At 39.5% G+C, this 16686-nt stretch overlaps 2 protein-coding genes across 3 annotated transcripts; both read left to right on the top strand.

Moving 5' to 3' along the window:
* Positions 1-9233: 9233 nt before the first annotated feature.
* Positions 9234-13225, top strand: LOC136945692 (protein-serine O-palmitoleoyltransferase porcupine-like). Of its 2 annotated transcripts, none has more exons than XM_067239673.1 (12): positions 9234-9379; positions 9582-9774; positions 9954-9997; positions 10191-10372; positions 10767-10897; positions 11142-11267; positions 11394-11494; positions 11574-11650; positions 11774-11837; positions 11945-12030; positions 12160-12270; positions 12366-13225. In XM_067239673.1, the coding sequence occupies exons 1-12, from the start codon at positions 9244-9246 to the stop codon at positions 12465-12467; spliced, it is 1353 nt and encodes a 450-aa protein (XP_067095774.1). In that variant the 5' UTR covers positions 9234-9243; the 3' UTR covers positions 12468-13225. The 2 variants fall into 2 exon arrangements, with proteins under 2 accessions (XP_067095774.1, XP_067095775.1); XM_067239674.1 differs by having other exon boundaries at positions 11184-11267.
* Positions 13226-14012: 787 nt separating this feature from the next.
* Positions 14013-16639, top strand: si:dkey-16n15.6 (organic solute transporter subunit alpha). The gene is made up of 7 exons (XM_067240576.1): positions 14013-14249; positions 14509-14660; positions 14747-14820; positions 14946-15101; positions 15224-15335; positions 15452-15704; positions 15882-16639. Exons 1-7 carry the CDS (start codon positions 14183-14185, stop codon positions 16328-16330), a joined length of 1263 nt encoding a protein of 420 aa, XP_067096677.1. The 5' UTR covers positions 14013-14182; the 3' UTR covers positions 16331-16639.
* The last annotated feature ends 47 nt before the right edge of the window (positions 16640-16686 follow it).

Here is a 16686-nt window from a genome sequence, read left to right on the forward strand (position 1 = left end):
CCAGAAATACTCTATAAATTGTGTTTCAAAATAGAGCTAAAAGTGAATTTAGTCACTTTTAAGTATAAATATCCCATGATATTATCAATAAATTTGTCTTCATTTAGTTTGACCCATCTGTTTAAGTACTTCTCTCTCACTTCATCGAAAGCAATTGCGTCATGAGGGCACCTGGTGCCTCAGTGCTCCCCAAACACAATGACTGTGGGTAAGATTCCCCTAGAGAAATATAGAGGAAAAATACTACAATACAGCTTACAATGCAGTAGCTTGTGTTTACAAAGCTAAACATTCTACTACCTAGTAATAGTATGAGTAGGATATGATAACCAGCAATTGAAGTGAAACAAGTTCTGCTTTTAAAGACTGCATGTAAGCATTATTTCTATGTCTATGACAATACTCTGATATTCCTATTGGTAAAGTGCAGCTAAATTGGGCTTGAAACAGATTTAAAGAGTCAAATAAACGCATTGTAGGGTACCCACCGGCAGAAAAGTATGGAACACAAATTTGGCACACTTCCATTTTAGTGCTGCGACTTTAAGGAACTGCTTGTGCTTGGACATAAAAAGAAAATGCACAAAACTTGCTATACTGATACACTGGCACTTTATTCAAGTAAACGCAGTAGCCTACACTTAATTTTTAACCCGGTTGTAGTGCAGATGTTTTTCGTGTAATGTGTCTATCAATACTATATTAATAAGATTGTTTAATGCCACTTTAAGCACATAGCCTCAGGAGATAAGACAGATGAGGGTGAATGGGTTTTCGGAAATTTCATCCATTATGTCCCACCGACTTCCGAGCAGTGACTTGACACACAACCCCATGCAAGCGCAGTAAACCAGGCCTCAAAGAGCAAATCCACTCATTGAAACAATGTTATAGGCCGACTGCGTGTACAATTTTATATGGGGCTAACTTATACAATGAATATATGTAATGGCAAAACATGAAAACAGAAAGACTAGGCCCGTAAGGTAAGACAATGCTCTTGATAAAACGGTAGGTTTCGGATAACTGAAGGCCTATTGTTTGAAAAGCAAACCGATGTAGTGTCGCACAGCCATAATCAAGTGATTCCTTGGTGTTTGAATGGATGTGCGGAAGAAACAATATCCTACATTGAAAATATCCCAAAAATTGTCTACTACAAAGCCATACAGCCTAGCATAGCAGGATATCCACCTTTCAAACTTCTCAACAGCTGTATGTTATGGGTCCATTAGGCTATCAAATTTGAGTTGTATCCATGTAACCAATGAGAAGCATGCATAATTTCTGGTTTTCAGAAAGGAATTGTTATTTTATAAACCTAGCAGGTTATGCCTGAAACCAGACACTTTACTGCTGCCGCACACTTCATACGCTTAATATAATGATCGTTGTGTATAAGCAAGACACATTCGGGCCTATAGGCCGGTTTACATGAATTACAAAAGTGCATAGATAAAATATATGATGCTGCATAGGCCTAATCATATTTATACATATTAATAAATCGTGACCGCTTCTTTAGGAATTAGAACACCGTCCATAATGGAACTCGAATGAAATGAAAGCTCGCCGAAACGCAACCTAAAGCCAAACAACGTAAATAGACTGCAAATGATTAAACAGCAGACCTACAACAGCACCTCGAGCAAATACACCATAAAGAAATGTCTCAGTAGCTTCAATCTCACGTAATATAGGCCTCTTGGTCCCTTTTGCAATAACTTCTACTCAGCGGTGAATAGTCTACGTCCACGATATTCTTGCATCTCCTTCATTGACTGTTACAGATATCCAACACAATCCGCATATGAGGGCTATTCGGACACCACTTATTTTCCCCAAATGAACATTGTAACAGTTTAAAAAGTAAACAGTATGTTCGGAATTCACTGTAATATATCGTTTGCCTTTGTCAGCCACAAATATTCCCTTACCTTTCGCTCATGGACCATTGTTCACCCCTCCCCCAATGCCGTGACATCACCAAAGCAAGCCTTACAACATAATAGGGGCAGGGCTTCGGCTAACCCATTCCTTGTAAATTGTTATTGTAGTCAACGACCAAAGCATTCAAAATTAAATTTTATTAGAAATAAAGTCAGTATCTAAGCATTGTGAGAGAGGGTTTTGACGAAACTATTTCAGCACCTGGGACAGCGTCACTCTTGCGCACGAATGTGTGTTTCAGTACCATGGACAGTAGCACTTCCTTTCTGGTGAAATTTGACCGGCAGGGTTGTGTTCTCCTGTCACAAAGATTATACATTCACATTAAGAAGAAGCCCATTTTAACTCACTGGAGAAATAGTTTTCTCTTTCGACCTGAATTGTGATTGGTTTGGTCTATCAGATGTTTCAAAGATTACAGTTTGGAAACAAGCAAAACCAGTTGACATTTATGTAAATAATGTTGTTTAAAAACGATTTAGCCTTCAGAGGATCTAGTTTTTCTTGCGCAATGATCAACTTTACCATGCGGTAATCCTCACAAAATATTAATATAATCCCGGGCCATTTTCAGCCCAACCAATGTTACATACCCTATTCGGAGACCTTAAGGAACAGTGTTAAATACCCTATAAAATCAGTCAATGACCCCTTTGAGACACTTTTATATCATAAGCTATTATAAGCATATGAAAGACGTAAGAAAGGTCTCCTGAATGTTACATCTGAGTTTGATACGCTACTTTTACTTAGTGTACACTATTTTCATTTTAGACCTACCTTGGGGACCAAATAATAGGCTAGGTCTTCACTTGCAGACCTTGCAGACAAATGAATATTTAGATAACTGTGTCTACATGGTTTAGGCTACTTAGCCTACTTAGTCCACTGACTAAAAGCAAACAAAGTTTGTCCCTCCAAGTGTGTTTGGAATAGAAGTTTTGTACATCTAAAGAGTCTCCACTCTTCTACGGTTAACAGCTGGGGTCTCTACAGTCACTTCTTGTATAGCGTGCAGATGGACAGCCCTGTAGCTCTTGAATACAATTAGCGCCGGGTGTGCTGTGACGAAGATGGGCTGTAGCCTATAAATATTACATGGTTGCGGGGTAGGCACTCTCGTCGCAGAAACAGATGGGCCAATCTGACAGACACCCCCACATCACATGAACAGAACTTTTTTAATACGCCTGCAGTCTGACGTGGGCTAAACACTAATCCTCGAGGAGACAAAACTTTCCTTTGTCTAAAAACTGTCCGTTAAGGGTGTGAGTTCGGAAAAGTGCCCCTTTGGGGACAAGCATATTCTGTCAAACCTATGTTGTTTCTTTGTTTTGGTCTTTTTGTGTGTGTGTTATTAAATTATTAATTTTTCAAAAACAAAATGAAAACAAGTGGAATAAAAAAAAAACTCCAGAGATGTCACTTGATTTGAAGAGTAGTTTTTACCTTTGTATAGCTTAATGTTTACAACACTGCAGACATAATTTAGTATAGTTATATTACCCAGTTCAAGACATTCGTTTTCGATGCAAATCATATGAAAGAACCCGTTTGCAGGCTATCATAAACCAAATTATGATAACATGGATCTTATAGCCTACATCACCTTCCATTACATTAATAACTCCACGTCCTAAACTATACAATCGTAGACACACATCTTCGTCAGATATGTAGGCTACAGTTGCTTTTAGACTAGTTTAGTTAATGTCTCTACAAATACAAAACAATAATAAATAAGACGTACATGTCAAAGTAAACGTTCTACAAGTGCGAGGTGCTCGTGTTCAGCTCTTAAATGCAAAGAAAGAGTTCGACAAAAAAAGCAAGTTAACTCACCCAAAAAAGTTTTACACAGCTTCATGTTGGCTGTGATTTTTCGTTCACCACTCCGATTTAAAACGCTAGGAACTTTACTTCATACTGAAGAAAGTTTGAGAAAGAAACTTATTAGTTGGGGTACGGCTGCAGAGCAGCTGTGAAATTAAACCAATCAGGTGCAAGTAGCTTTGTCATTGTCCCCAAATCTAGCCAATGAGAGTGGCGTACACAGTCAGCTTTCCAAAACAATGCCCATTGAAAACGAACACAAAGGGGTCGGGGTATCCCCAGTGGTCACATGGCAAAATCCAACTTTTCCTTCTTTCTCTAATTTCATTGACTGGGACTCCTCAAGATCCTTGAGAATTGAACAGATAACCAATGAAAAGGTTAATTCTCCAGAAACCTATCAGCAGTTAACAGGCCAACATTGAAATCAAGATTCCTTCTAAATAATGAAACACAGATTTATTAAAAATGTCATTTATTTTTTAAACTTAGTTGCAAACTCAACTGATGTTCATATTGCACCCCAAAATATATCATGTAGAATATTAAAATATAAAAAGTTTATTTTATTTGACCCCACAGTATCTCACTTATGTAATGTAGCCCATTTGACAAAAATGGGCAAAACAAAAACCATGTCAAGGACTTTACATCTATAAATCTATATTTATAAATACAACATCTCCTCACTATTTTATTTTGCCATATTAATACAAATGATGTCCTCTCCTTTTTGCACATCTCAGTTTGCGTGGTGGCCTGTCTGTCTATCTGTCTCACACTCCCCTCCTCTCTGTCTGAGTGCTCTGAAACTTTGCAGAGCAGCATATGTCCTGACTTTGTACTTCTTCCCAGCCTAAGTCTGGAGACTGAGTGCCCCTGTACACCCCTATGACAGATGGTCCTGCAGATAATGATGACTGCGGCCCCCACCTCCTTTAGAGGGGGTTTCTGATTGTAGTCCAGGCATCTGCAGGCCTGGGGCTCTGGGAGCATGTGTGTCTATTGGGGGCTGTGTGTGTGTGCAGGGGGGAGGGGGGGTTTTCTGCCAAAGTTTTTATACTTCAATGACTATTTCACTTTTAGATATTATACCTTGTGTATTTTCATATGCTAAACACACATAGCTTGTAAAAGACACACCAACTAAAATATAATTTGTATTACTATATAATAATGTGGATAATAATTTTTGTCTCAATAATTGTTATATTGAATGCAAAGTAAATGTATGTAGTAAGGTGGACTGTACTCAATAATATTTACTAATACAGTAATAATATCTGTTAGTTTTGTTTGCTTATGTATTTGCTTTTGTGCTGCCCATACATTTTTGAAACTACTGTAGATGGGAGCTGAGAGTGTGGGCTTGATGCCTGCTTGTGAAGTTTCATCGGATTGCACACACACACACACACACACACACACCCACACACACGCACGCGCGCACACACACACACACACACACACACACAATAAGCAGCCTCTTGTTCAATGGCCTGGAAATCATACTGCTAGCTCCGCCCCAAAAGTGTGAGTAGCCTTTGTTATTGTAATCAGACTCTGGCATGAATGTGAGCGTGCTGGCCATAAGTGTGTTTCTCTCTCTCTCTCTCTCTCTCTCTCTCTCTCTCTTCTCTCTCTCTCTCTCTCTCTCTCTCTCTCTCTCTCTCTCTCTCTCTCTCTCTCTCTCTGTGTGTGCATGTGTCTTAGTGTGTGTGTTGGTGTGCATTTGTGTGAATAGTGAGAAAAAGGGTATTTGGCACAGCTGTCATTCGAGAGCAATATCCGTACTCTATTTCACATTTCTGTGAAAGGAACAACACTGCCATGCTACAAATTCATCATTTGTGATTTTCCCTCTGATTAATAAAAAAAATGTCATACAAGTCAATTTCAAGGTTTTGGCACAGAAAGTCTCTAAAGCTTGACTTAAACAAAAGCTTCACTTATAAAATGCATGATTATGCCCATTATTCTTATCAGGATCCTTATTATTATGATGGTTATTTTTGTTACTAGTAGTAGTAGTTAATTAATTTGAATAATTGTGCATTAGTAAATATGGATATTACTAAACCAGTGCAGTTGTATATGATTACTCAGCGTTTTTCTTTGTCACAGAATTCTGTAGGTGCACAACAAACATCAGCCCCAAACCAATTGACAGGACTATGGTTGACCTTAAACAGATTGTGGCCTCAATGACCTTTAATGACAAAAGATATATCTAATATTCAGTTTGAAAATTTGAGGTTTATGATTCACACAAGAAAAATATTCACAAGAGACGATTATGTTAGCCTTGTTAAGTATAAGAGGAGAAGTTATTAAATTCTGCCAAATTAGCCCAGCAGATGTCCAAAAGTATAGGTTTACTTGCTTTGTGGGGGTGTGCCAGAAGAACTCTATTCAATAATCCCTAAACTTATCCACTTATTCACCCATCTCACTCACCCCTCCCTTTAAGACAATTTGCCATCTCCTTTAGACGTCCTTGCCACCTGCCCTTTTTTTACCCTTCCCCCAACCCCCTCTCATCTCTATTCACACCTCCCCAATTAAGTGCACACTTTTTCTGGACTCATGACAAGTTACCTTTCCAATGGCAATACCACTGCCAAATGCTATGAAATGCATGAAAAACATACATTTACCTTTGACTGTTCCACTACAATGCCTCATATTGGATTAGGTTTTACTCTGCCCCACCCACTAAAGTATCCATGGCATTCCAACTCAAAATTCATCTCCATGGCATTGGGCCAGTGGGCCAGCAGGCTGTCGTAGCTTGGTAACTAGGGGTGCTGAAACCCCTCCCCCACCCCTTTCACATCCAACCAACAGGCCTGACTTGGCATCTGTATGCAAATCATGTTAATGGTATATGGGTAATGTATGGAGGGTGAGGAAAATGAGTCCATACTTATGCACTAAGAGGTAAATTGGCTGATATTATGTGAGCAGCTGTCTGCCTTTTATTGGACTTAAGAGTGGAAAACATAGTTGACACTTTTAAAGAAATAAATGTTTTCTTATTTTCTTATTAATTTTTTTTAATAGTCCTCATTTACATACATATGTATGTCTAGAGATAGAGTAGACATAATTGCCTTGCTTTGTTTTTGAGTAATATATTTTACCATGGTCTTGGTCAATTAATATGTTAAAGAATAAACTATTTATTTAAATATTTTTCTGAAGACCATATATTTACAATTGTGTCAAGTCTCTGACCAATGATGTAATCTGATACAAAATACTATCTTATTTTTTTTCTCCAAAATCCCTTCTGGCACAGTTTTTTCTCAAAGAAACCTTCAAGTTGGGCCTAAAATTAACACAATAGGAAGAAGAGAAATTGACACCATTCCAGAAGAACTTGGGGGCACTGGGCAGCACTTCCAGGTTGTGATCTGGTCGAGTAAAGAGAACCAGAATTGTCAATAGACAGACCTACTGGTCACTGTGTAACCTTTGACCCAATGGAGGTGCAGAGTACGAGAGGTCATACCCCCAGGGAGGCTTGTCTTTCTTCTTCTAGCATGAGCAGGTGTTGGAGCAGGGCTGACCTTTTCACAGAGAATCACTGGGATTCTTGCTTATTTACTGGATTTGAATGCATAACACGTGCCTTGCTCCCAAGGGTTGAGAAATGTTGGCAGGAATCCTGGCAACATTTTAAAACTCAGTCCCAACCACAACAATCCCATCTTTTTAACCATCACACTTTGCAAAGTTCTTACATATTCCATATGTCACATGAATGTATGCTACAGCATTGGACTCTACAAGGGTCCCTCATCCCCTCATCACCAGTCTTTTTAAGGACAGATAAGATAAGAGGTGATATCACAAGGCCTTAAGGCCTATAAGGTTTTCTGCACAGAACAAACAAGCATCTACAGGGTAGATATTCAGGCGAGACCACCCGCAGGTGAACTCATTAAGAGGCCTATAAAAACCTTCTGCTTGCACAGCAAGTCCTCTCACCACTCCACCACCACAATAACAACAACGACCAACTGCACTAAAAAGAGAAACCTCCACAATGGGAGCTTCTAATTAGCAGAGCACTGCTCAGTCACATTGACATATGCTCATGGTGTAAGAGAGGAAGAGAGGTGGAAGAAAGGACTGAAACATAGATGGAAGGAGGAGGTTTGGACATGGGCACTGAGTGACCTTATAAATGGCTTGAGGGTCATAAAAATAGAGACAAAGAAAGGGGAAACCTAGTCACAGGGGTTGGAATGAGGAGTTCCCATACTAGAAGGTGATTGTGACAGCTTGCCATTTCAGGGGTACAGTTCAGGACTGAAATGTTACTGGTAAGACAGGAAAGTATAGGTTCCAGTTACATTTTATTGATTACTTATGTTTCCTATTATGAAATCTTATAGGTTAAGATATAGGTTAAGAAATGACCTGAACAGTGACAGCAGGGTAACATGTTTTCTCTGACAGCCTCACTACCATAACATCAAAATTACAAAAATGATATACGTTTTATAGAATTGCTTTGTCTTTCAAGTGGCATTACACTTGAAAGTGCAAAAAAATATATCCAAATATATAAATAGCTTCAAATAGCTTCATTAAAAGGAAGGATATTGCAAGATAATGTATGATGAAAGTTGTATTCTAATCATAATTTTACTTTAGAACAATTTGACGCCGCCTAGTGGAGGACAAAATAATAATTCTGGTCACTTGAAAAGAATGTGAACGCTAGAATTTCACCAGGCTGCCTGCAGCATCTTTCACACACTTTTCAGGTGAAATAACCAACTACTATGCTACAGTAGCTACCTCTACCTTAGTAAAACAAAGTATCTGATGTCTTGGTTCGTGCTGTGCTATGTGTGGTTTACGCTAGCTAAAGTTAGCTAACTTGCAAGTTAAGTAACTAGTAGCTATATGGGAACCGACAACCAAAGTTTTCTTTATTGAGTTCAGAGCTAGCTACAGTAGTGCTACAACAAGTTAGCACTACCCACCATACAAATAGCTACCCGTATATGTATACAGAAGAGAAAGCTAGCCTTACAACACGTAGGCTATTAAGCTAGCTAGTAGTTTAATCAAGTTCATAGAACTGAAGAAGCTGTACCAACACGGTTGAGCAGACGCCCGCTAGTGTATGAACTAGGCTCAGTTGAAGTTGGATACTTATAACTATAGCTAAGCTAGCTACAACGCTAGCTTGACCAAGTGAAGTGGCGAAGATGAAGTTTCCACTGGCCAGTAATAATACGTTGTGGTGCTCAACTTCCACAACGTTAAATACTATTGGGCAGATTAAATACAACTCCTGTGGATGGGCTAGATAACTAAGATTTGAGAGCTGCCTGGACTATTGCCAAGCATTTGTACCACAGATTTACCTATTACGAGTGGTCTGTATGCAACCAAAGTTTTCGCATTTCCTCTTACAGGCAGTGCAGCCAGGTTGACATCATGGTGTCCTTCAGCAGATGGGAATTCTTCCTAGAACTGGCAGAAAGCTGTGTTATACCCACTGTACAGCAAGGAGTGGAACAGGTCGGACTTCTCTTACTCATCTGTCTACTATGCCGACTTCTTTGTAGGCTAGGTGAGTGGAGATCTAGGCTTACATTTTTATTGTTTTTAATAAACAATTTAGCTTTGACGTGTGATACATGAACATGCATTAGTATAGATGGGTATTCAATCTGCTGTAAATCAAGGCCTTTGTGCCACAGTGTTATGTATATTTAATTGAATAACGATAAAACTAGTACTAATGCTTACAACATGTTCCCTGCAATCTGTAGACTTGCCCTCACCTGTAAAACACCTGGGATCAGTGGTAGGAGGGCTGTATGCCCTGCATCTGTTCTTTGATCAAAACATGCTGTGGGTGTTACTGCTCTGTGTGCTATGCTACCTCATCCTGTTCCTGAACCGTCACTCAAGCAGCCGAGGCATCTTCCTGTCCAGCGCTATCCTCATCTACCTACTCATGGGGTAATGACGCATTGTGTTTGCTCACAAGTAGCAAAAGCAGAGCTAAGGCACTGTGTCCCAGTGCTATAAAGTGTGTCTTACCCCCCTCAGATTGTGATTGCCAGTATGCCACATAAACAATTGATCATATAATCTCTTAGAATAGGCTTGTAACCATTTTTTGTGATCTGTTTTTTTAGAGAACTTCATTTGATTGACACAATAACCTGGCACAAATTGAGAGGTAAAAATTCAACAGAGATTTGGTCAATTGGGTCTTCTTGGCCAACATTTTCATTCAATCAAATATTTCATAGTAAACTTACTCTGGTAAAGTTTCATCAGGTGCATTGCCTAATCAGTTTCCAATGAGCAGGATTAGACCCTTGGTCTAATCAACTTCCAAGCAACTTCCCAAGGTTATCTGTCCTCCCTAGGCTCCCAGATGGTAGTGGCCATGAAGGCCATATCTCTAGCATTTGACCTGGACAGAGGTGTGGTGTCGTCTCTGCCCTCACTTGGAGAGTTCATGGGTTACATTCTCTTTGTGGGAACTGTCATCTTCGGGCCCTGGATCAGCTACTCCAGCTACAAGGAAGCCATTGAGAGTCGGAAGCTGGTAGGTAAAATGCCACTGGTTTACCAAAGAGAATATATTTCAAAGTTTGCTATAAGTGTTAACTTTGTTTAGGGAGAGTGCGGTTACATAGGAACTGCTATATAGTTACACATCATAATCCCCCATAACAAGGGAAACTTGGTATGGGAAAGGGTGAGCTATCAAGTGGTTAGTGGATGTAAATGTTGAACCTTCCACTGCACTTTTGAAACATTAATTTACCCATTACACCCCTCCCCCATAATGTGCCTTTTTACACTTTTTTTTACACTTTTGTAATAACTTATACCACTTAAGACCATTTAATTGCATATCAATTTCTTGTAATGATATAGTACTTAATTCTCATTGTAAAGTTTTAACTTTAAGTGTGGTTGATTTCTGAACCCTTTAGAGTTGGTCCTGGTTCCAGAAGTTCTCTCTCAGCTGGCTGAAGTGTCAAGTCTGCCTGGTTATCTCCAACTGCATTGCCCCTTACCTTTTCCCTTACTTCATTCCTATTCATGGTAGCAGATCATTGCGCAAGTAAGTACAACGTTAACTGAGGAATTTGCTATCTTCTCTATTAGTGCTGTGTTATAATGAGGATACACAACAGCATTGTTAAGATCATCAGTGTTTTCTCCTGTCTCTGTGCTTCTGAGAGGTACATAAGAAAGGTACAGTTACTATTTTAATGTCTTCAGACAGCACGTGGTCTTGGGTAGATTTACTAAGATTACTCCTGTATCATTAAACTACTGTGTGTTGGATGTTACCTTCTGTGCAGGTGGATGAGTGCATATGAGAATGCAGTATCATTCCACTTCAGTAACTACTTTGTAGGCCATCTCAGTGAAAGTACCACTGTGCTTGCTGGGGCAGGCTTCACTGAAGAAAAAGACAATATCAAATGGTGAGTTTTGTGGTCAGTCTATTGTAGGTTAAAACAACTCTTTAATTAAGTGTGTGTTTTTGTGACTACAGGTATAGGTAGTGGTTTAGTGAGTGTAGCTTGGCTTTCACATCGTTTTGTCTTTAGGGATCTGAAAGTGACCAAGCCTAGCAATGTGGAGCTGCCTCGGTCCATGGTATTGGTTGTGACCTCCTGGAACATTCCCATGTCTTGTTGGCTCAACACATGTAAGTGTCAATCAACAATCATGTTATTAAAAACACAACTGAATAAGCGCTTGCATATAAATCTTTTAAACGTTTTCAGATGTTTTCAAGAGTTCCTTAAAACTTGGCACTTTTTCTGCAATTCTGGTGACCTACACAGCAAGTGCCTTACTACATGTGAGTATGAATCTCTGTTTGTTGATGTAATAAATTAAATGAATAAAATGTACATTTAGTGATGCAACGTATGAGCTATATAAGTCAGGTTCTTGAACTTCATTTTCACCTTGTTTCCTAAAGGGCCTCAGCTTCCATCTTGGGGCTGTCCTACTGTCTCTCGGCTTCATCACCTACGTAGAACACGGTACTGATGACTCCACATTATCATATTCATTCTGCTGGACAAACTTGAGGATGATATTTGAGTATTGAAACTTTGTTGGTTGTAATTTATGCCATCCTTCTTATCAGTTATGAGGAAGAGGCTGGCGGCCATATTTAATGCCTGTATCCTGTCCAAACACTGCACCACTGAGTGTCATCATCAGCACAAAAAGGTACACGTGTAATGTGCTTTTTATGTCTACATTAAATTACTTTATACTGATAATTGTAGTTTAAATGAACCATCTGTAACTTTTAATTCAGTTTAATGACTGCCTTATTTGTATCCCTCTGTCCAATAGGAGCTGTGGGTGCATGGGATCAACCTAATTTTCAGTGTCCTTGCCATCTTTCATCTTACCTACTTGGGTTCTCTGTTTGATGCTGATGTGGATGACTTGGCAGCCGAGGAGGTAAGACCCACCCTTTAACTAGTTGGCTGCACCTCTAACACTGAAGTTGATGGATTGTTGCCTTGATGTCTTTCTTGTGTTATCTCCCTCTGTAGGGTTATGTTGCTAATCACACCATTCAGAAATGGTCCGAGCTGAGCTGGGCGAGCCATTGGGTGGTGTTTGCTTGCTGGGTCTTCTACCGGCTCATCCAGTGATTTCAGAGTACTGTCTGGATTAACCATAACATGATTTAGTCAACTGGAAAAGAATATACAGTGGGCTGGTATAAAACACGTAATAAAATGTCTCCTTTCGGTTTATTAGAATGGAACTGATAGTCTTCCACTGAAATTGTATTATTATATTTCTGGAGGGATATGGAATGAGTTGTTTTATAACCGGACTTGTATGCTAAAGCCAGAACCACTAAGAGTATAAAATATGGGACTTGACTATGTTCTACCTGAAATAGTCTGAGAAAAGGAGATTGTCTGACCAAGCTGCAGTTGCCTCTTTGGTCTACTTTCTGACTACACGATTGCTATCAGTTCCATGAGAACCTTCCTGTTGTAGCCTCATTTTAATACCAAAAAGCGAGTTCCTGTACATCTCAAACTTCACTTGTGTCACCATGTGTAATAAGCATGTTGCTTGACTATTCTGGTCCCATAGGATGAAATGGCATAAACACACTAGTCTGGGGTTGGCTATCAATTCAACCCTATTGAGGTCATAGGATTTCAGGATTTGAGAATATACTTTCCATCCCAAATGGGTTTGAGACTAAGACCAACCACCATATCCCACAGCATCATTTGGGAGTGGCCTGGTCTGGTAAGAGTACTGTTGATGTTAGTACTAGTAGCAAATTTGAAAGAGAAAGGTCTGCTGGTTCATTGTAGTGGTGCTCACAATATTCTTACATGTAACATTATATGTTCCCATACATGTTTGAAATGACAAAACAAGTTTTCAGTTGTTACTATGTTGTTTTCTATTAAAGATAATTAACTTTTTTTCTGTTTGTAAATTTGATGATTTTTGTTGGGGTAGCTCATATGTTGTATTGACAGTGAATACCCTATACTGCTATTGGAAAGGCTAGAGTCTGGCAAAAAGGGGTTGCTTGGCTTGGACAGACATTGGTGGTGAGCCTGGATTTGTAGTAATGGGAGGAGAGGGGATTGAGCAGAGGAGTAAGTACAGATGGGAAGCTTGGCTTGGATTGGCCAGGCTAGGAGGGGATGGGAAAGGAAAGAAGGGATGAAAATTGACTAGAGCTTAATTCTCCCATATAACTATCTTTTTGTTATATGTTTTTCTTTCACTGTTTTTCTTGTCTGCTCTTTGTGTATTTGTTTTGTTTTTGGTTTAAGCCAGGAGGGACAGTGTACTATCCACATAATTATGTCGATGATACACACAATTGTTGTGATAATGATGTGGATGTCTATGTGATATATGAAAATTCTGTATCTTTATATTGCCTCAAGCCTTTCCCCATTATTACCCATATCCAAGAGTGGACTTGGATCATCACCTGTTAACATACCTGTGTTTAGTCAATCATTAATGACCACAATCGTACCACAAGGTACCATTCAGACAACAGGACGCCATCTCATTGCGGAACTAACAAGACAACCACCATGATCTGTTTTCTTTTTATAGTTTTGTTTGATTTGATTTTGAAAGATATGACATAAGACATGATCTGTTTTCTTGTTCTAGGTTTGTTTGATTTGATTTTGAAAGATATGCTATCTTTATATATCTATTGAATGAGTAGTACTGTAATGATTATGAACCAAATAGATTTGGATGTTGTAACAATGTGGAATTAACACTTCTGCCAGTTTCACTCACCGATGAATTTTTACGAGTCAATTCAGTACGAGTGTCATCGATTAAAGACCTGTTCTAAGTAATAATGGGGAGAGGAGGCAACTGCAGCTGGATTGGAGCAGAGATCCCTCTGTCATCTGAATTCTTCAGTGGTAAGAACTTTGTGAAGTTGTTGTGAAGACAATTGTATTAGTACACTCTTATCCAGAGTGACGTACAGTAAGTACAGGGACATTCTCCCCGAGGCAACTAGGATGAAGTGCCTTGCCCAAGGACACAACGTAATTTTGCATGTCCGGGAATCTGAACCGGCAACCTTCTTATTACTAGCCTGAGTCCCTAACCGCTCAGCCACCTGACTCCCTAGTTACACTAGCAGTATAATCTAGGTTGTTGTCTATTTTTCCTCAGTGATCCGGAATGAGCTGTGGCTTTTCCTCATCCCTGCTGTGCTGATTGTGATCTTACTGGCCCTGTTTCTGGAGGAGGTGGGCTTCTTCCTGCGCCATGTGCCTTCCTCCAAACGCCAACGCCTTTATCTGTGGATACTGGGCATGTATCCGGTAATTCTGTTTCTCATTTAGATTACCTCTGGAATCAATACTATGTATATATATCTGCCATAGAAGATATTTGATATTTCTTTTAGGCCTTTGGTATATCCTCCATCATCGCGCTGTATGTTCCCCGGTCCTCCTCATTGTGTAATTTCATTGCATCTCTGTGAGTTTTTCAGAGTTTTTCATTTTTTATATCAGTATAATATAAATGAAAGCTAATTATATAAAAACACTGATTTCAAAACTATGCAACCTAACTTACACAGCATTATGTATTTTATTGAAAAGCTACCACTCGATCACCTTGCTAAAGTTCATGGAGCTCATCACAAACTTCTTTGGAGGGAAAACACACATGCTTGAGATCTTGGCTGGAGAACAGGTTTCCCCAGACCCTTTCCCTTGTTGCTGCTGCTGTTGTCTACCTATGATTGCAATAAACAGGCATGTATTCACATGGTTTTGATGATTCCCTTCCATGCATATTGTGATATCAATAACTAAAGATGCATGATATAAACCTCTCAGCCCTAACAACATAATATTACTATGCGCCCCTCTTGTAGGACAAGTTTGGGATGGATGATGGCTGCAGTGCTCCAGTTGTCTGTGGTCAGAACCATCCTGTTTTTTGTCACTCTTGTCCTCTGGACAGATGAGCAGTATGACTATGGAGATGTAAGTAACACTAAAAAGAACCACTTTGCAGTTGGAATTTGAAGCAATATTTTGCTAGTGTATAAAATTGCATCCATGATTCTAATACGATATCAATTTGTTTCTATTTATTCCAGGTGGATTCAGTCAATCTTAATCTTTACGTGAATGGTATCATAGGGTTTTCTACATTTTTGTCTTTCTACGGCTATCTGCTGTTTTACAAGGCCACCAAAAGGACGTTGCATGGTTATGGTCTGAGGGCCAAGTTTGTCTGCATTATAGTGGTATTGGTGTTATGTGGCCTGCAGAGTGGAATCCTTGAGACTGTGGGGGCTCTGGAAGTCCTGCCTTGCACTCCTCCATTCTCTGTTCTTATGAGGTCCCAGTGTGAGTAAGAATTTAAATTTAAAAATCTGGGTCTTAATTGGATTGTTATTTATACTGTTATCATGCCAATGCCAACATAGACTAAGTAAACTTTTTGAGGACATTCTTCCACAGTAACATACATTTCAGCATGGATGTTTGTATGATATATTTATAATTTTTCTGTAACTCTCTCAGTAATCTACCACTATGCAGTGGTTGTGGAGATGTTCTGCATTGGCCTTTTTGCCCGCCACACATTCCGTAAAGTGGAGCCCAGTCCAGAGGAAGGCATTGGGCTTGAAGAAAGGCCTGATAGAGGCCTGCTGCTGGAGAAAGCAGTTCAAACAGAAGATGGGGCATTGCTTGGTGTCATCACACCACCAGAGGACTCCTGGCCTCACTGGTCCTCTGGCGGAGCCTCCAATCAAGGATATAACAGTGACAGTGAAGACAGCCTCTGCAGGATAGAACATGCTCCTCTGGATCGCTTCTCTTTCCCCCTTCAACCTAGAAGTCAAGACTTGGCTCTGTCAGAGAGGTTTAATCCCAAGGTCTTTGAGGAAAACAAAACTTTAAATCTGGCCAAAGTGACAGTGACGGCGGATGTCAACTATGATGCATCTAAAGATGTCACTGTTGTATAAACATGTTGTTCAAGAATAAATGTCATAGACATCTGGATATTGTAGTTCTCTAGGGAAAGTGTCTCAAGGTGAAACTACATTGTTAAGCCATTCATGCACACCAAGAAGAACCATGTTGTTCTAACACTCATGTCCTACTGAAGACATAGTTAAGCACACTATGCTTGGGGCTATAGGGTTTTGGCCTCACTAAATATGTAAATTGAAAACAGCTATTTAACTTGCTATCATGCCAGGGAAGCTGTTTCCCTTGCTTCTGGGATATTGTTATTTAATAATAGTGTAATAGCTGTTTTATGAACAATAAATGCTGACTGTTGAAGTTCTGTCATTTTTAACTAGTTTTTTGATGACTG

The sequence above is a fragment of the Osmerus mordax genome, chromosome 7 (assembly GCF_038355195.1).
Source record: "Osmerus mordax isolate fOsmMor3 chromosome 7, fOsmMor3.pri, whole genome shotgun sequence".
NCBI lineage: Eukaryota > Metazoa > Chordata > Actinopteri > Osmeriformes > Osmeridae > Osmerus > Osmerus mordax.

Excerpts from the sequence above, each read along its gene's own strand:
- LOC136945692 (XM_067239673.1), top strand. The coding sequence starts at position 9,244 with ATGGTGTCCTTCAGCAGATGGGAATTCTTCCTAGAACTGGCAGAAAGC. Across the intron at positions 10,898-11,141 it reads GGTAGCAGATCATTGCGCAA|GTGGATGAGTGCATATGAGA; the intron begins GTAAGTACAACG and ends CCTTCTGTGCAG. Across the intron at positions 12,031-12,159 it reads GTCATCATCAGCACAAAAAG|GAGCTGTGGGTGCATGGGAT; the intron begins GTACACGTGTAA and ends TCTGTCCAATAG.
- si:dkey-16n15.6 (XM_067240576.1), top strand. The coding sequence starts at position 14,183 with ATGGGGAGAGGAGGCAACTGCAGCTGGATTGGAGCAGAGATCCCTCTG. Across the intron at positions 15,336-15,451 it reads AGCAGTATGACTATGGAGAT|GTGGATTCAGTCAATCTTAA; the intron begins GTAAGTAACACT and ends TATTTATTCCAG. Across the intron at positions 15,705-15,881 it reads TGTTCTTATGAGGTCCCAGT|TAATCTACCACTATGCAGTG; the intron begins GTGAGTAAGAAT and ends TAACTCTCTCAG.